Here is a 20,124-nt window from a genome sequence, read left to right on the forward strand (position 1 = left end):
CAGATTTCAGCCTATCTTGGCCAACACTAACGCATGGTTGAAAAGCAATGCTGTTAGACTTATCAAAATCAAGGTTGGGAAGGAAGATGATTCTACAGGGCCTCTCAGACGGAAGTCTGAGATTCAGATTGATAATAAGGAGGGTGCTTCATCTTCAAGCACAAGGATCAAATTACGAGTTAGTCGTGCAGTAGTGCTTCCACCTGAAGAGACAACTACTCGTGGGAAGGAAAAATCACGGTTCCATGTTCAGGTGGTTGATCTGGATAATCCAGAAGAGGGGCAGCAATCTGATGATGCGCCTAAGTCTCCAGTTCTAGACACGCCTCACGAGGTCATTCCTCCAGTTTCCATTGAGACGCCTCTTTCTCCTCCTGATTTGCTCATTGATGAGTCTCCTCAGAATGCAGTTCCCATTTCAGCATACGAGCCTTCTCCTGATCAACAGCAAGAAAGTGTGTTGAAAGTTCCTGAAGACATTCCCATTTGCATTCAGTTATCAGAAATTGACACTTCCACTTCTGGTTTTGAAGAATTCATGAGGCAATCTTCATGTCCGTTGGTAACTGAGCAAAACATAGTCGCTATTCAAACAGATATTCCTCCCAGGGTGACCACGGTGATTCAAACAGAAACTGCTTCTCCTTTGCCTACAGCTGTTACAGGAAGTGAGTTGATGACTTTGCCTCCATGGCTTAGTTCTTTCACCCTGAAAAGAAAGAAGCAAGAGATCTCACCTGATGCCTTCGACTACCAGCAACTCAAACAGTCCAGATCCAAAGTTGCTAAGAAGGCGAAGACTATTTCCAGGGTAACTGTTGATAGCAACAAGATGAAGGTAGCTGAAATTGTGGAACCTATTGCAGATAAACCACTTGATGAAATGTCAGCTGCTGATTATAAGGTTACAAAGGTAGAATTGGGCAAGCAAACACATGAGGTTATTAAACATGATGCTCAGTTTTCTGTTGCTTCACTAGTGCAAAGATGTGACGATCTTCTTGCTAAGAAAAACAAGCTAGAAGAAGAAAATCGACAGCTCATGGCAGCCATCCAAAAAATCACAAAACCTGCTGCCGAAGGGAGTAACTCTATTGGTTCTTCTGGTTCCCAAGAATCGATTCGTGGAGTGGAAAGAGCTGCTCAGAAAGTACAAGCACTGGATTCCTGGGTTGATCAGCTTCATGATCAATGCGTGCAAGTAATAAAAGACATTTTTCAAATAATGTCTAAGCTGGAAACCATTGAGGAGAAATTGGATCAGACTTCTAACACTTTCAAAAAGAATCTGGAAAGTGTTGAGAAAAGTTTGGCAATCTGGCGTACCATGCCCCAACAATAGCTCAATATCCTGCAGGATCACGCCATCATTTCTTCCAGGGTCATGTACTTGGAATTCGAGGAACTCATGGAAAATAAAACTCTTGTTCTTAAATCCCTCATTGAAGAGATCAGCGATGCAAGGAAATTCCGGGATGAAGTTTATCAAGGTATTGTTTCACATTGTAAAAGGGTCTCTTGCAACATAGTAAGTCAGGATGGAGAGCTAATTCCAAAAGAAGAGGTTCTTGCAGATTTACAGATGAGGATTCACAGTGAATGGAGAAGTGAACAATTCTCAGTAGTTTCAATTCAAACATTGATGAAACACCAAGCCTTTTTGCATGAGATTCAGTCCATCTTGGATAAAGACAATTCCGCGCTTCTCCGCTGCCACGACACTATTGTGAAGACTATGGTAGTTGCTAAGAACACTCATGAACCGAATCCCGAGGAACTACAAGCAAACATCCGGAAGTTTCAAGGATTCATGTCTTCACAAAATTCAACTTAAGTGTTTTTCAGCACTTAGTTGAATCTTCTCTCTTTTTGTAATTTCTTAGTTGTAATTTTGTTTTAACAAGATACATGTAAAAGTAGTTTATGTAAAATGCAAGTTACACATTACTTGTACTTTTGTAATTACATGTAAGGTAACAACAAGTTGTGTCCGATTAGGACTGTAGTTAGTTAGAGTAACTCTTAGTTAGTTAATGAAGTCTCAGTTATTTATTGAATGAGTCTTGGTGGTTGAGAGAATCTCTCAAGTTAGTTAGGATCCTCCCACCTTTTTCTCAAGGCTCCTATTCTATAAATACTTGAGAGGTCCATTGTAATTTTTATCTTTTTGGAAAGCAAGCAAAAACTCTGCCAAATTTACAGCAAGAAGTCTTTGAGCTTATGTATGTGAATTGAAGGTTTTGAAGAATAAGAAAGAAGGATTACTCAAGTTTTGAGTCTTTGAACTACATGTTTGAGTTTGAATCTTTTTATTTCTTCTATGCAAAGTGTTTCTAAAAGAACTTAGTCCAATCTGATTTGAAGTCTTTGAGCTGCAAGTAGAGAAGATTAATTAAAATAGGAAACCCTCTTGAAGGAGCAGCAAGTCTTTGAGCTTGCGTCTATTCTTGAGGAAAAATTACTGTTTGATAAGAAATAGCAACAAGTCTTTGAGCTTGCATTAGTTCTTGTCTTTGTGTTAAAAGAATAAATTATTCCAGTCTTTGAGCTGTTGTCATTTATTCATTGTAAAATTTAGTATAGAAAAGGGTAGATAGGACTTCCAATAGTCAAGTCTTTGAGCTTGATATTGCTGTCACGTCCCGAAGGAAGTGACGGAAGTCTTTGCGCTTTCAGGAAACTTCATTTCCTTTCTCTCATTTCACTTGAAAGTAGTTACTGTTGTTCGTTTTCAATCGCTATCCTTTTCTGTGAAGAGAAAAGGATATTGTCTTTCTTGAAGAAAGAAGAAAGATTGCTGTTCCATCCCATTTTATTTCAGTTTTAGTTAGATAGGGGGAGTCTTCCCTTAATTAGGAGAGTTTTTACTCGTGTGCTGTGGTTGAAACCACAATTTTGTATATTTCCCCCAAGTGTACAAAATTTTCAACCAACAGTATCCCAACAGAAACCCAAGAAAATTTATTCTGAAAACAACAACACACTAGACTTCAAACGAAAGCGTGAGGCTTCCGAATGCATTCGTATTCCTAGCAAAGTTGCCAAAAACTGTTGGTGACTCGGATGGGCCAAACAAATTTATATCAGAGATTATAAGATAGAATTACCAAAATATTTCCAATCTCTTATCAACAAGAAACCCAAGAAAAGTTATTCTTTTTTTTAAAAAAAAAATCAACGAGACACTAGTCTTCAAACAAAAGCGCGAGGCTTCCGAATGCGTTCGTATCCCCAACAGAGTCGCCAAAAACTATTGGTTGAAAATTTTGTACACTCGGGGAAATATACAAAATTGTGGTTTCCACCCAGTGTGTGAGTAAAACTCTCCTAATTAAGGGAAGGCTCCCCCTATCTAACTACAACTTTAAAAATAAAATAGGATGGGACAGCAGTCTTTCTTCTTCTTTCAAGAAATCCAATATCCTTTTCTCTTCTAAGAAAAGTGATAGCAATTTAACATAAAACAACAGTAACAACTTTTGAAATGAAATGAGAGAAAGGAAATGAAGTTTCCTGAAAGCTCAAAGACTTCCGTCACTTCCTTCGAGACGAGACAACAATATCAAGCTCAAAGTCTTGATTATATGAAGTCCTCTCTACCCTTTTCTATATTAACGCTATCAAGAACAAATTATAACAGCTCAAAGACTCACAGCTATTTCTCACAAAATCTGCTTCTAAACTCTCTTAAGAATAAGTGCAAGCACAAAGACTTACAGCTCCTCTCAAAAGAATATATATTTTAATTCTATTCCTTTCAATTCTTGAATTCACACATGAAAACTCAAAGACTTCTTCGCTGTAAATTTGGTAGAGTTTTTGCTTCCTTTCCAAAAGATAAAGATTACAATAGACCCCTCAAGTATTTATAGAAGAGGAGTCATGAGAAAAAGGTAGGAGGATCCCAACTAACTTGAGAAATTCTTTCAACCACCAAGACTTTTTCAATAACTAACTATGACTTATTCCAACTACAGTCCTAATTGAACACAACTTGTAGTTGCTTTACATGTAATTACAAATGTGCAAATAATGAGTTAACTTGCAATTACAAAGTTGAATTTTTTTTTTTACATGTAACTTGTCAAAACAAAATTACAAATGCATAACTAAAACTATTCCATGTGTCTAAAGACGTGACTCTAACTGCATCATCCTTTGTCTGTGATGATCTTAATGTCGCTTCAGGATGCTAGAACTTGAAGTATTCTGGATTGGTAAAGACATCTTGAACCGGGATGGGAACTTGGATCCTTGTCTTCTTGCTTGGGGTAGTACTATCTTTTCAGGAGGAAAAGGGTTGCCTTCCTCATTTCATGTCATGACCATCTTTGTCTTGAAAGCATTTTATGCTCTCAACCATGAATTGTTGTTGTATCTCTTCTTTGTATCATCCTCCATTCTTGAAATCTGCTTGCAAAATAAGGCCCATGCCTTAATCCATTGATTTGGTAGATCGTGTGTGCAAACCAGACTGACAAGGGAAGAGATAAATTGATGCAAAAATGGGCTCACAAGTGAATTTCGGGTTTTGGAAGCTGCATTACATGTGTGGGATAAACAAGAGCATTAACTTGCAGTTGTGGAAAACAAACATGCAACTTCATATGTGTAATGGGTAACTACAAGTTTGCACTTGTAATTGGACCTTTAAAACTCATTTACAAGTGTTTTTTGACTGCATTTTGGACCAATTTCGGGTTTCGGATGGTTGACTGCAAGGAGACTTTAAATGGGGGAAATGAATGAAGGTGTGAAATGAGTGGATGAAATGGTGGGAATAGGGATCTTGATATGAGGGAAATGAAGCTTATGACCAAAAACAACAAGTGCGGATGGTTATGAATGGATTTTTGAAGAACTTTTCCATGTTGATCATATGAAAAATGGGAAGAACTTTTACTTGTAATCAAGTTTAAAAAACCCAATTTTGGAAAAACAAGCTTTTTCCAACTTTGAAACTTGGAATTTCACCAAAAGATGGTTAAGATTTTTCAACCAAAGGGGTAGATCAACTATTTTCAGCTTACATGCAATCGGGTTTTTAAATTCCGAATGCAAGTAAAGAGGGAAAATGGGGAAAGACAATGCAATTTGCAAATTGCTTTGCAAACTTGGAACAAAGGGGAAAATCTCTCACAAAACCGATTTTAGGCAAGAACAAAACAAAACATATAACTATCGTGAAGAGAAAGAATCTCTTATAGACAAAAGAAGAAGATTCAAACCTTAGCCACGTTTTGAAAAAACGCCATATGTATCAAAATGCCCATTAAAAGCATGAAGAATCGGTCAAGTAAAGCACCCAACCTCCACGCCTAGGCAAGACAAGCCAAAACGATTTAGGAAAGACAAGATTCGTGGCACTTGATTGAGGCAAATCGTGGCATTTTTCAAAAACGTTTTTGTTGTTAAAACGCCATAAAACCAGCGATAATGTCTTCTAAATGGCATGAAGAGAGTTGGAAAATGCATGAAAATAACAAGGAATCCAAAACACCTTCCTCCTTCTAACAAAACTCAGTGGAAATTGTCAACAAAATCCTCCAATATTGCTAGTCAGGTTTTTGGGAAAGAACAACAAGTTTCATTTTACATGTAATAGTGAAAATTGAGTTTTAATTCCCATATTACAAATTTAAAATGTTACTTTTCTCTCAACAAGGCAGAATCGGGTTTTAGAAATCCAATTGCAAGTTTAAAATTCCTCAATTTACACTTTATGGAGAAAATCGGGTTTTTTGGGCACAATAGCGAGTTTAAAATTGTCACTGTATTCCATTTGTAAGCAAAATCAGGTTTTGGAGAGAGATATACAAGTTATAAATAACTTGTAAAGGGAAAATAAAATCCCTACAAGTTTTAATAACTCAACACATGTAATAGGGGAATAAAATCCCCATTACAAGCAAAAGACATTAAAATAGGGGTTTTTCAAAAGAATTACAACCGACTTTTAAATATGCAATTTAAAATTAACTTGTAACTTATCCAAAAAATCCCTATTATGACTTAAAAAGCCAAAAAGCATCAAGGGGGAAATAAGAAGTAAGTTACAAGTTCTTTTTTCAATAAAGTGCACTTGTAATTAACCAAAAATTTCCCTACAAAGACAAACAAAGAAAATCATTAAAACTTGCAATTCAAGGAAACTTTCCCACCTGTAGTCAGGGATAAAAAACTAGAAATTGAAGGAAAGACATAGCAAACGAACCCAAAATGCAATGAAATTTGAAACGTGGTTCGAGGATGAACTGAGGATTAAGCCAATCCAAGGATTAGGCGAAATTATTCCTCGAGAAGCATGCCATAGAGTAAAATTTTCTTTTTTTGACAAAAAATTTATTTAATGGTCCTTCATTTTTTAAAACAAAAATGAGGACAATATGTCTTCATCTCCTTTAATTTACTTTAATTTCATTTATTTTCCCTCCTCTTTGGTCCACAATATTAAGTAAACTTTATTATTCACTGATAACTCACTTTTTAAATAAAGTCCACTTAATTTATTAAGGATATACACTTAATAATTAGTTATTATTAAAGTATAACTTTAATAATAATTATAACATTAGAACTTCATCATTAATCATTATTTCTCAATTTCGTCTGAACCTGGGAGTTAACTAATATATCCACTGTGCATCCAACTATCTTACTAAAAATAGTAAGGGTCCCTCTTTAACAACCACTGACTTACTATAAATAGTAAGTCTCTCAAAATGGAACCAAAAACCTCTTAATAGCCTAGCCTCAGAATATACCAACAATCTGGAGAGGAAAACACTGGCATCTGCCACCTGAAGAGCTCCATAATGCTCAAACTAGACCCTCTAATCCACCATACTAGCCTACGAGGGTCAAATGATAGGCTAATCCTTCAAACTCTAATGCTCACGAAAAGGGACATTACAAGTTTTGCACTTTTGGGTCCATAACTTGCACATCCAAATTCCGCTTTTTGCAAACGAGTAGGCATAGGAAAGCTGGTGGAGTCCTCTATGCAGATCTTAAGTCCATTTTACTAGAGTTTGCAACAGGTACTCAGATTTCTCAGATTTAGTTATTTTTGTTTTTGTACCACTTTAGAGATTATCTTGAGGAGTGAATCATGTATAGTTATTTTACACATGCCAGTAGTTTTTTCTGCATCTCTAGTCACTAGCTTACCCAGAACAGCAGTTGTTAAATAGGAAAAAAGTAACTTTCTTAATTCCAAGTATTTGTAAATACCTTCAAAAGATGCTTTGATTTGGTTATCTTAGTGTCAAAATATGAAACAAATCTTTACCTTTTCTAGAAGAATAAAACATAATTTAAGTCTTTAGGACTTCTGATCATTCTTAATATCCTAAAACTTGCTTGATATGTTAAATGATCTTAACATTTCTATCATCAAATTGGTTCTGTTTTCTACAACATAATGATGTTACACTATAGTGTTATCATAGTAAATATTATGACATGGATTCCTAATGGTATAGGGGAATAAATAAATCTTTAGATGATGACTTGCATTTGTTAGGAACAACCATGCATTCTTCTATGAGAGATTGCCTAGTTACAACATATGTTTCTCTACAAACTGGTTTTATAGACAACATATGGTTTCTTCTACCTAGGAAAAATCTTTGCAAGATGCAAATAGTGTCAAAATATCTTTTACAAATATTAATTAGATATTGGGAGGCCTCATCTCAATACAAAGGAACTAAATGTTGCTGAATCTTTTCCAAAATGAATGTGGGATAACTTCTATCCAAGTATGAAAACTAAGCATAATCAATGGGCTCTAAAGACTGTATTTCATTGGTTGTGTAGTTCATATTGGTAACGGTGATGTTATAAAATTGCATGTGTATTTTACTTCTTCCCTTTTAAACTCATTGTCAGACTACAACACAGTAGCAAAAAATGCTTAGAAGCTTGAAGTTCCCCATGCATAAGGATGTTATATGTAGATGAATGCCTCAGTTCCTTGGGCTTCTTCACCTCTACTAAAATGCAGATGGGTTTTAGGTGTTCTACGTCCTTACCTTATATGGCATTGTATCATCAACTGTCTACTATATTATCAGATTTTCTGAATGTTATATGGCAGCTTCAGGATTTAAAAAGTGTAGACTGAAAGCAAATGAATGTCATGAAATCAGCCATTACAACAACCTTGTTTGATCATTGATAGACCTCAAGCTATTAATTTTTCTTTTTCATCGGCCTTCAAGTAGATATTAAAAAAAAAGGTGATGAAAGAAGGTTTCAAAAATCAGATACTATGCTAACATAGATGTCAGTCTTTTTCATCGGCCTTCAAGTAGATATTAAAAAAAAAGGTGATGAAAGAAGGTTTCAAAAATCAGATACTATGCTAACATAGATGTCAGTCTAAGTACTGAAACAAGAAAATAATAGTAAATAGTTTCGCAATTTATTTTTGCTTTGGTCAACTTGGTTATTTTATTTTTTGGGGTTATACACATTCAACAGCTGCATTAGAGCATGAAGAAAATGGTCATTATTTTGATTTGATGTAAATTATGGAAGTTAATTAGAGCATTAAAGCATCAGCACTGCCAGAAGGCATTTTGTACAAAATTTGTTAAAATTTCAAGCAGACAAGAACCAATACACACCCCAATACAACCACACACAACTTCAGTCTCCAATCCTAATAAGATCCATAACACATCAGTTCCATTTTGATTGATTTCAAAGTCATTATGTGCAAAACCTTCTAATAATAGTAACACTATTCTTGCATACAATATAGCCCATCAAATAATACCTTAACGAAACCACAAACAAAGAGAGCATGCCCTCTAAAAATATTGCACCTGACATATTAAATTGCTTATAACAGATAAAATGTAGAAAAAAGATACTCAGTCTTGTTTTCAGACAAACAATAGTCATTCCACATGCGACATAACAACACAAGACAATGTGTTCTAAATTGAATATGCATAAATTGCAATGCACTAACCTGAAACCCTCTCTTATCCATTATTTCCTTCCTTTCTTATTGTAATCTTTGCATCCATCTTCTGTCATTCAAAACATCATTTCCTTGTTGTGGTGAACCCTTCTTTTTTAATTGAATCTGTTTTACTATTCTTAGAAGGATATTTTTCCTATGAAACAATTTGGTGCATCGCGCGGGTGTGGGTTGCAGAGGGCCGAGCTAGGGCATCGATGCCCTAGCTCGTGATCGGAGGTGATTGCAGAGTGTCCAGGGTGCGCGGAGGGGTCTGTGCAGAGCGGGGGTGTCTGGGCAGTGCGAGGAGCAGGAGAGGGTGAAGGGGAGAAGAGCGGCGAGCTGCGAGTGGGTTCAGGCTGCGCGGCTCGGCCGCCATTCCAAGCAGGCAGCAGGCTCAAGCAAGGCTGGGGGCCACGAGTGGTCCTCCATCCCGGGTTTGTTGGGGAGGGGTGGCGTTTTGGGGTTTTCTTATTCTTTCGGACCCCTTTGGAGTAGAGGGTGTCGTCCACCACAAGTTTTATGATGAGTATTGGCGGGGAGGCCTCGAAGGCTCAGCCAGTCATGGATTTTCGTGCTGCGGTGGGCTCAAAACCCCCATCACAGAGCATGAAGACGTTTAATAATAACCTTTTCTCCTCAGACTCGAGGTCTGGTAGTGCCAGTAGCTCTCGTATTTCGAAGATTAATGGTTGCTTGGAGAGATGTAGTGAGAGGCCAAAGCTGGTTATTCCTCCTAAGATGATAGCGGAAGACGTCGAATATTTTTCAAAACACTCGCTATATTGCAAGTTTTTGGGAATGAGGATTTCTTTGCAGTTCTTGGAAAACTGGGCGCTAAGGACTTGGGCTCCGGAAGGGGAAATGGAGATAATGCTGTTGGCAAATAACTACTTCATGGTTACCTTTAACTGCATGGAGGACCGCAATAGGGTCTTCGAAGGTGGTCTGTATTTTTACAACTAGATGGGGTTGTTCATCAAACCTTGGCATGCAGGGTTTAACCCCTCGGAGGAACTCCCGAATAGGGTTCCTGTGTGGCTCCGTTTACCACGTTTTCCTGTGGAATGCTGCCGGGAAGATGTGCTTCGGATGCTTGCCACTTTGCTTGGGAAGCTAGTGGGATCCTCTACGCAAACCCTAGGGAGATAGGTAATGACCTTTGCGCGTATCTGTGTTGAAATTGATCTTAGTAAACCTTTGTCAGATGCTATAGATATGTGTGCAGGCTCTTATTCTTGGGTTCAGCAGTTAGATTATGAGACTTTTCCTTTTCGTTGCCATCTGTGTCATGAGTATGGTCATTTACAGCGTAAGTGCCCTAGATATAAACCGATGGTGCACCAACCTCAGCAGTTGGAACCGAGCCAAGATAGGGCTGAAAAAGGGAAAGCTGCTATGTCTATCGAGGTTGGGGGAACTGATGGTTTTGTCCCAGTTAAGACAAAGAATAGTAACCGAGGACAAAAGAGGCCTTTACAGGAGAGACAGGAGGAGGATACCTTTAACAAATTTGAAGCCTTGGATGACCTTTGCCATCAGGAAGTTAATCCGGGGTTAACCCCACTGGATCAAGGTGCGTTAAGGGGGGCTCCGGAAAGAGCAATTGAGGACCCTATCCAGGCCTTGCTAGTGGTTGGAAGCCAGCAAATGGAGATGGATCAACCGGTAGGGTTTCAGTTGGGACTTACTTCTAGGGTTGAGGTGAATTTGGTTGAGGGGGAGGGATCTCCGATAGCTTTGAAATTGGAACCGGCTAGGGCCAAAAGCAAGAAGACCCCCACTCATCTGGGTTTTCATCAAAAAGATATAAAGAAAAGTGCGTCAGAGAAGAGCTCAAAGGTTGGCAGAAAGAAGGATTTGGACAAGATCAAATTGATGGGAGAGAATTTGGTTGAGTCAGGGTCAGTAAAGACTTTGGATTCTCACTTTTCCAATCCTCCAAAATGATTGTGCTTTCATGGAATGTGAGGGGCTTGAATAGTGGCCCCAGACAAAAAGTTGTTCGGGATTTGATTAGGAATCATTCACCTGATGTCTTATTTCTACAAGAAACTAAACTTACAGTGGAGAGTATGATGGGTCTGGTGCCGAAGCTGTGGGCTCAAGGAGAGTGTCAGTGTGTTGGGGCAGTTGGTTCCTCTAGTGGGGTGGCCTGTCTTTGGAACCCCTTAAGGTTTTGCCCTATCTGGTGGGTTGCCTCTCGATCTTCGTTATCTGGGGTTATCTCTAGTCTCGAGACTAGAGAATTCATTTTGTTTTCTAACATCTATGCCCCTACTGATCTTCAGGGTAAGCAAAACTTATGGTCTCATATTTCCTGTATGCGAAGGCTGGCCCCTTTTCATCCTTGGATTATGGCAGAAGACTTTAATGCCATCCTAGAGATGAGTGAAAAGAAGTGGGGGTGATGCGGTTGGAACCCTCTTCTTTCCTTTTTCAGGATAATATTTCCTTGTTGCAACTTGTTGACATTAAACCTAGTAATGGCTTGTTCACTTGGAACAATAGGAGGGTGGGAGAGTATTGGATTGCAGAGAGGTTGGATCGTTTCCTGGTTTCTAATTTTTGGATTGGCGGGGGGTGGTCCACCAGTTCGGAGATTCTTGACTGGAGAGGGTCAGATCATTGGCCCATCAAGCTAGTTTCTTCTTCAGCTCAGGTAGCTCTCTCACCTTCATTCAAATTCCAACTTATGTGACTTCGGGATCCTTCTTTGCAGGCTCTTGTAGCGGATTGGTGGAGGAAAGGGAGGCCGGCCTTTGGCACTGCCATGTACTCTTTTGCCAAGCAGCTGCAATTTGTTAAGTTTTAGCTCAAACAGTGGAACCGATAGGGCTTCAGGAACATTTTTCATGCCAAAAAAGCTGCTCTAATTGTGCTGAATGGGATCACCAGTGAAATCAGAGAGCAAGGTTTGTCTGAGGACTTGCTCAAGGAGGAAAACAGGGCTGTCAAGGTGGTTGAGGAATGGGAGCTTAGGGAAGAAATTTACTGGAAGCAGAGAGCTCGTATTGATTGGCTGAAGGAGGGGGACAAGAACACTGCTTTCTTCTTCAACTCAGTGAAAGCTAGAAGGCATGGAAATTCCATCCCTCTTCTGGTTAATGACAGAGGCGAACAGTGCTTATCCTTGCAGGAGATATCTAGGGAGGCGTCTCAATTTTTCTGGTCCCTCTTCAGGGAGGACTCACAAGGGGAAACGAGGGAGGAGAACCAGGTTCTCGCTTGCATTCCTTCTCTTGTCACGGGGGAGATGAATGAGCAGCTTTTGTGTCCTATTTTGTTGGAAGAGCTTGAGAGGATTGTCTTTCACATGAGGAAAGGAAAAGCTCCTGGACCAGATGGGTTCCCAGTAGAATTCTTTCAAGAATTTTGGGATGTTATCAAGCTGGATTTACTGGAAGTTGTGTAGGAGTCCCAGAGGAATAAGCAGATGCTTCGACCGTTGAATGCAACTTTTATTGCTCTTATCCCCAAGTGTGAGGGGGCTGACTGGTTAGGCCAGTTCCGCCCCATCTCTCTCTGCAATGTGATTTATAAGATCATCTCTAAGCTAATAGCAGATAGATTGAAGAAGTGTCTGGGGAATGTTATCTCTGAGGAGCAGAGTGGGTTTGTGGAAGGGCGTCAAATTTTGGATGGGGTGGTCATTGCTATGGAGACCATTCATTCTATGGCAACCTCCAAGGAAAAAGCTATGTATATCAAGCTGGATATGGCTAAGGCATACGACAGAGTTCGGTGGTCCTTCCTTCAAAAGATCCTCAAGGCGTTTGGTTTTGCTGATGAGTGGATTCAGTGGGTTATGAGTTGTGTTACGACTACTTCTTTCTCTGTGCTTATCAATGGAGATCATACTGAGTTGTTTGGTGCGTCTAGGGGTCTCCGTCAGGGGGACCCCCTCTCCCCTTATTTATTCATTCTTCTGGCTGAGGGTCTGGGGAGGCTAATTAAGCACAATGTGGGTCTAGGGATTATTCAGGGTTGGAGATGGGGTAATGACTTGCAGCCGCAGTCTCATTTGCAGTTTGTGGATGACACGGCTCTTATGGGGCTTGCTCGGATTAGAGAAGATAATAATCTGTGTATGGTCTTGGATGTTTATCTTGCGGCGTCAGGCCAGCTGATCAACGAGGATAAATCTTCTATCCTCTTTTTCAACACTCCTAAAGCTATTCAACGGAGGATTGCTCTTATCATGAGATTCCAAGTTGGCTCCCTGCCTTTGATTTATTTGGGTATCCCTATCTCTCCTGGTAACCCTCCTAGGGAGTCTTGGCAGGGTATCTTGGATAAATTCCGCTCGAAAGTTGAACACTGGACTCATAGATGGCTATCTTTTGCTGGGAGGGTTCAATTGATTCAGTCGGTGGTTCAGGCTCTTCCGATCTATCATTGTATGCTTCATGTGGCTCCTAAGTATTTTTTGAAGGGTCTGGATTCTCTAGCTAGGCAATTCTTATGGGTAGGCTATCTTTTTGTAGCCCGAAGCAGTCAAGGGGGCTTGGTTTAAGGCAATCTATTCCTTTTGGGGAGGCTCTGGCGGCTAAATTGTACTGGAGGTGGTGTGTGGAGCAAGATCGGCGCTGGGCTAGGATTTTGGCCAACAAATATATGCAGAGGATCCCGATGGAGGAAATCCCTAGATATCCGCTTGAGGGAAAGGGCTCTTCAATCTGGTATACTCTCAAGAGGGGGGCTTCTCTCATTAAGGCAAGATTCTTTTGGATTTGCAGGAGGGGGGAAGAGGTCCTTTTCTGGAACAACTCTTGGGATGGCCATCCTCCCATTCTTGATCAGTTCCCTAACCTTGAGAATCTATGCCAGAGGTTTTTGGAGGCTGGATGGTCAAGGGTGAGTGACTTCAAGGCTGTCTATAGGTGTGGACGTCTGGAATTGGAGAGGTGGAAGTCTCCTGATGAGTGGCCGGTTGCTGGGATGGAGGAAGAGTGTGCGGAGCTGCAAGGCATTTTGGCGAGTAGACACTGTAGCTCCCTCAAGGGTAGGGATGGGCTGGCTTGGTCTCCCAATCCTAAGGGCATGTTTACGATGGCTAGTGGATACCTGGAATTGTTGTACCGAAGACTTGAGGGAAGAGAGGTGAACTGGTGGAAACGGGTGTGGAGTAATGTGTCTTGGCCAAAGTGTAATTGCTTTGCTTGGACTTTGGCTTTGAATAGATGTCTAACCTAGGACAATATCCGTAAGAGGGGATTTCTGGGGCCCTCTATCTATGTTTTGTGTGGTAATGGGGAGGAAGATTCCTCACACCTGTTCTTCAAATGCCCCTTCTCTCTGCTTATTTGGCATTATTGGTGGGGGGTGTGGAAGCATCCTTGTATCCACATGGATTCTCTGGTGGAGTTCTGGAGCAGTTTGGGCAGACCTCCTATCCTGTCCTCCTTCCTTCGGACTGACTGGTATATTGGGCCCATCTTCATTCTGTGGCAGATCTGGCTCGAGAGGAATAGGAGAATCTTTCATGAGGTCAGATTGTTTGTTCAGCAAGTTTGGAATAGGATCATTGCAATGATCCGGGAGATGGTGGAAGCGAAATGTGAGGTCAATTTTCCTTTGGGTAGAGATGAGACTGATATTGTGAGTAGGCTTGGTCTACAGGAGTTGTCTCCGGCCTCAGCTTGTGACAGGAGAGGTAGACGGGCCATGAAGAAGGTGCAAAGGATGGGAAGGTGGATACCCCCTCAGGATGAGTTTATCAAGATTAACACTAATGGCTCATCTAGGGGTAACCCAGGCCCAGCTGGAGTTGGTGGTGTTGGCAGGAATAGCATGGGGGAGGTTGTTTTCCTCTTTTCCGTGCATAAAGGGTGGAAGTCTAATAACTTTATGGAGGGATTTGCGATTCTCTATGCCCTTGAATGTGCTTGGGAACTGGGACGAAGGAAGGTGATTTGTGAATCGGACTCACAAATTGTTGTTAACTTGTTGACGGAGCAGAAGGTGAGTGGGATTCAGTGGCAGTTGGCAGGGATTGTTCAGCAGATTCTCCAAATTAGTTCTTTAATGGAACAGGTCTCTTTCATCCACATCCCTTGTGAATGGAATAGAGCAGCTAATTGTTTGGCCAAGTGGACCTCGGAACACGATAGTGATTGGAAAGTTGAAGGTTGGGAGCATCCTGCAGAAGATTTTTACTGAGGACATGGTTGGTTATGAAGTTGGATGATCTGGGGTTGGTTTGGTGGTTCTTTCCTAGAGCCTTGGGGCTCTGGGTCTCCATGTAATTCTTGTCTCTGATTTTCAATAAAGTTTTTACCCCTTTATTCCAATAGTATTGATATTATAAGATAATATTATTTAATATTATTGTTGCACAGATACATACATACATATAAAATGCTAATTCACATTTTAATTTGGACTCGTTTTGATAGAATGCCAGAATACAATATATGTCAACCATAGCACATTCTTGTGCTAAGTTATGCTCATGACCCGATGTTGGCCTGAGTTCTCTTGGTTACTTAATTAGCCAGGATTTATATAAAGATATTTCATTTTCATTCAAATATATTTATGCATCATTCATAATGATATACTTATTCACATATTGAACCCCAAAATACATAGTCATATTCACACACATGCAACCTAACTATAACTACATGAGTATAGGTAAATGTGTGTTGATTCCATCATTACAAGTTACCTCCATCAGCTAAAACCTTTTCCCTAATAATACTCTCTTTCCCTCTCCAACCTGAGATAAGGTCAACATCCCTGTCAATCTCGCATAATTAGTTCTTAGCATAATCATTCTTAAACAATACTGAACATAATAATCTACCTAATTGTTTCATTTGAACAATTAGTATAATAATCCAACAATTAATCTAGGTTAAATAGATGGGATGTGACATCCCTTCCCCCTAAGGATAGTCATGTACCGATGACTATAGTTAATGATTGTCATAATATGAAGCATTTAGAATAAATTTTATTCTACATCATTAATTAGAAAAAAAATTGCAAGAATCACCACAATGTACTTAACATGGCCCTTAGGTCTTTTCTCAAATATACACTTGCATTGGTGTTAGCTTATCACAAATGGTTAAATACCTTAGAAAAACCTCAAGGAGTGATTAATATCCAATCACATAAATATTTAGATTCATACTACTAAAATTAACATTAAGTCGATCTCAACTTGATCATATATCATCCATTAAATACATGTACTCCCAATCTAACTTATTTATAATAATCTTAAATAACATTACCTAGTCACAGCGAGGCAGTAAGCTACACCTAACTAGATTAATATAATATACTCATTTATATCATGTAAATTGAACTTTTATGATTGTACTTACATTCAAGTCTTGAGATCATCATTTTCTTGTCTCTTTAACATGGTTAGTTGTTGTACAACCAATATCAATCTATGCCTTCCTTCTACAATAAATTGGAAAATAAAGTATTTATCTTTCATCAAATGAGAATCAAGCTCTCTCAAAATTTTCATGGAGTCACACATATTAGCTTACTTGAAAGGATATATCAATTAATAACTTCTTATCATGCATGTATTTTGACATGTGACACTATAAATGTGTCCATCTATCATTCATGACTATTCATAGGTGACTTGAAGAGCCGGTGAATAAATATGTTCATCTTGTCAATCATGTGACCTAGACATTATGTTCATCTCATCATTCACGCCTACTTGCATGTGACCTAAACAATATGTCCATCTCATCACGACATGTGGGAAATCTATGTTACCATGAAGTAACTAACACTTGCAACTTATTTAATGCTTTCAAGCACAAATATCTATGTAAATGATCTTTTACTCACGAAGTGACTCAAGCCTTGGCCAAAGCATTTTGTTCTTTATTTATTCTCTCAAGATAACTTGGGAACCACTTAACACCTTTCCCATACATTTTCCCCCTTCTTTGAGGAAATTCTAATATGTTTATCTTATCATATATAATTGCGCATACTTGTGAAAAATTTCATGATATTTATTGTTCATAACCAGCCATTGTTCCTCTCTAGTTCACTGTTAGTTGTGATGTCATACAAAGCATATCGCAAACATAAGAATCAACATCATAACTCCAACAATTGCATCAAAATGAACTTCGAAGAATCTGAAGTCATGGAATCTTGAAAACACTAAATCTATAACATCAAATGAATATCATGGATATTGCAACCAAGTGGATCTCAAAAAAAATTGTAGACGTAACCTTATACAATGACCATCACATAAGTGCAAATTCACTGATAGCAGAAGATTTAATCAAATGGTACCCAAAAAAAAATGAACTTAGCATACACAGAAGTGCACATAAAAGACCAAAGCATGACCATAATGATTTCCTACCCATATCAAGCCACAAGTAAGCCATAATCATTAAATACATCAATCACATGGTATGCATTGTTCAAGTATATTTATATATCAACAAAAGTCAATAGATATAAATTGAAAATCTTTTTATCATGCAACTACATCATAGATTAGTACATATCTTGTATGGCAAAATAGATAATCATACAAATCAATTTTTATTCTAGTTTACTAACCTCCAGTCATCAATCATATTTCACTTACACGGTTCCATATTGAACCATCTAGGAAATAACAAGATGATCCTATTTCCTCTTACCCAATTCCCAAACTAAACCATTAAAAAAAAAACATGATTCCAACTCATCTAGAAACATCCATAATTCTAAGTGTTTCGGGCAATCAATGTACCTACACGTCTTACAACATCTAAAGATTTTACACTTCAAGCTATGCAACTTAAATGTAGTAAAAAAATTTGTATTTTAAAATCTTTGATAAAATTGCCAAATTTTTCTCGGAGTCATTGTTGAGTCCTGGGTTTTAAATTTTTTTGGGCCTATCAAGTAATTGTTGAGTTTGAGTTTTACAACTATGCTTATAATTTTTGGTGTCATTTAATCCTTGTGTGCACTTACTTTGTTTAGTATCTGTCTTTAGCTAAGCAATGCAAGTTTGCAGTTCTAATATTTAAAAACTAGTTTTAGTCAAAAACCATAAAATCCGTTGCCTTGTGGTGAAAGAGCATCTCAGCCTTCTACACTAAACAAATGCAATCTTATTAGTTCCTTGACCACATGTGGTCATGGTTCATAGCTGTATTGTATTTTATAATCTTGTTTTTGGTTCATCCCCTTTGTGGGCCTCTCTACTATTCACTCAAGTCCTAGAACTTTCTATTGTAAACTGGTGTACTATTCAGTCCCATTGACCTACTTTTGGTTATCTGTAGACATTAATATAATTTATTTCCTTATATGTATAAATAAGGACTTCATCTCTGCACATGCATCACATTCCATTATCTGACTCTCATGTTACACTGAGACTAAGAATGTCACAATGGCAGTTTCTTCATCGTGCAGACAGGTTACTGAGGTTTAGATTCACCCTATGCAGGTCACAACGTTAATAAGATATAATGCAAGGAAAGTAACTTTAAGTATTGGGGATGGTGCAAATGATGTCAGCATGATTCAAGCTGCACATATTGGTGTTGCAGTTAGGGGACAAGAAGGAATGCAGGCAGTGATGGCAAGTGATTTTGCAATTTCTCAATTCAGATTCCTAACAGACCTCCTGCTTGTTCATGGAAGGCTATCTTATGTTCGGATTTCAAAGGTAAGGGTGCAGGCCACACGTATTACTTTATTGACTTATAATTATTTGGATGCAAGGTTACAAGTGCTTATTGAAGTACTTCATGTGCTTGAAATTTTCTTACAGATACACTCTTTTTGATTCTTGCTTCATTTATTCTTGTTACCTTTTACTCTCTGCACTCTTTCCCTGATGACTTGCTGATGCAATATATGTGGTTTCTTTTTGTTCTTTGGAGGGGCATTAACAGGTGGTAACATATTTTTTCTATAAGAATATATTGCTTACGTTGACACAATTTTGGTTCACCTTATTTTGTGGCTATTCAAGTACAAACTTTTATGATGATTGGTATCAATCATTATATAATGTCCTTTTCACTTCACTTCCAGTTTTTGCCATTGGTATCTTTGACCAGGTACAAAAAATTATAATTTGGTAGCATTTTAAAGAATACTTGAGTTGAAATCCATTTTTGCAATTTACTTGATTTGTAAAATACTTTAAATGATTTAACATCATAGATGATGTAATAAAGAAAACTAAAAGTTTCTTTCCCATTCCAATGGCAGGATGTAAGTCCCAAAATTTCGAAGCAATGTCCTCAATTATACAAAACTGGCATTGAAAACTTGTATTTCAGATGGCAACTATTAGGAAGATGGTTGTTTTTCAGTATTTTTCAGTCATTTATCATATTCTACTTCTCAATTTTGACTGGATTTAGTGGGAAAAGGCTTGGGAAAATTCTTGGCCAGTGGGATGTGGGGACACTAGCATTTTCAAGTGTTGTTATTGCCGTCAATTTTCGACTTTTGATTGGCAACAGCTTCCTGACACTGTGGCACTTTGCCAGCATTCTTGGAAGCTTTGTTGTCTGGATTATCTTTCTTATCTTCTACACATCGATATATTCTATTTGGGATTTCGAGGTGTTTATTCTCTGCCCAATATGTTCTTCAGTTGACAAAAGAAAATCTTATATTGATATTTTTTTTTTGGTGACAGAACTAATTTGTCCTAAATGCAGGAAAATGTTTATGGTCAACTCCTTGTCCCCATATCCACCCTAGATTTTTGGTTCATTCTTTGTCTTTCTCCAGTGGCAGTCTTGGCAGCTGATTTAGCTTTTGAAGGGTCTGTCATAACTTCCTGGTTTTAGTTACATATATCTTCTGTTCCTGTTTTCTTCTTATAAAAATGGGTGTATTCTTTTGATATGTAAACATTAATAGATTAACTTTTTCTTGCAGATTTCAAAGAATATTTATGCCGTACGACTATCAAATCATTCAAGATGAAGAACTCTCTCCAACAGGAAGGTGTGTTGAAAATATTGTTTCAAGTGTAACTTTCTTGGTGACATTGAAAGTTAATCAATCCAATTCCCCATACCTAGATAAATGCTTAAGGTTCTGATAATAAAATTGTGATTAGATTGCGGTGAGCATAGAGTTGTACATATAATATTGTGCAACACAACTGGATACTCAAAAAA

The 20,124-nt window shown here is 38.4% G+C and overlaps 1 protein-coding gene across 5 annotated transcripts in view; it reads left to right on the forward strand.

The window, feature by feature from the left end:
- The window catches only part of LOC131032649 (phospholipid-transporting ATPase 3), a 417,034-nt gene that overhangs the window by 395,382 nt on the left and 1,528 nt on the right, over positions 1-20,124 (forward strand). For 4 of the 5 annotated variants that reach the window (XM_057963680.2, XM_057963682.2, XM_057963681.2 and 1 more), the window contains exons 23-27: positions 18,426-18,647; positions 18,877-19,044; positions 19,199-19,558; positions 19,657-19,763; positions 19,880-19,948. In XM_057963680.2, coding sequence (XP_057819663.1) covers positions 18,426-18,647; positions 18,877-19,044; positions 19,199-19,558; positions 19,657-19,763; positions 19,880-19,948 — 926 coding nt within the window. The remainder of the gene's footprint in view (positions 1-18,425; positions 18,648-18,876; positions 19,045-19,198; positions 19,559-19,656; positions 19,764-19,879; positions 19,949-20,124) is intronic. The other variant, XM_057963683.2, reaches the window with a different exon arrangement.

Source organism: Cryptomeria japonica, chromosome 11 (assembly GCF_030272615.1).
Source record: "Cryptomeria japonica chromosome 11, Sugi_1.0, whole genome shotgun sequence".
Lineage (NCBI taxonomy): Eukaryota > Viridiplantae > Streptophyta > Pinopsida > Cupressales > Cupressaceae > Cryptomeria > Cryptomeria japonica.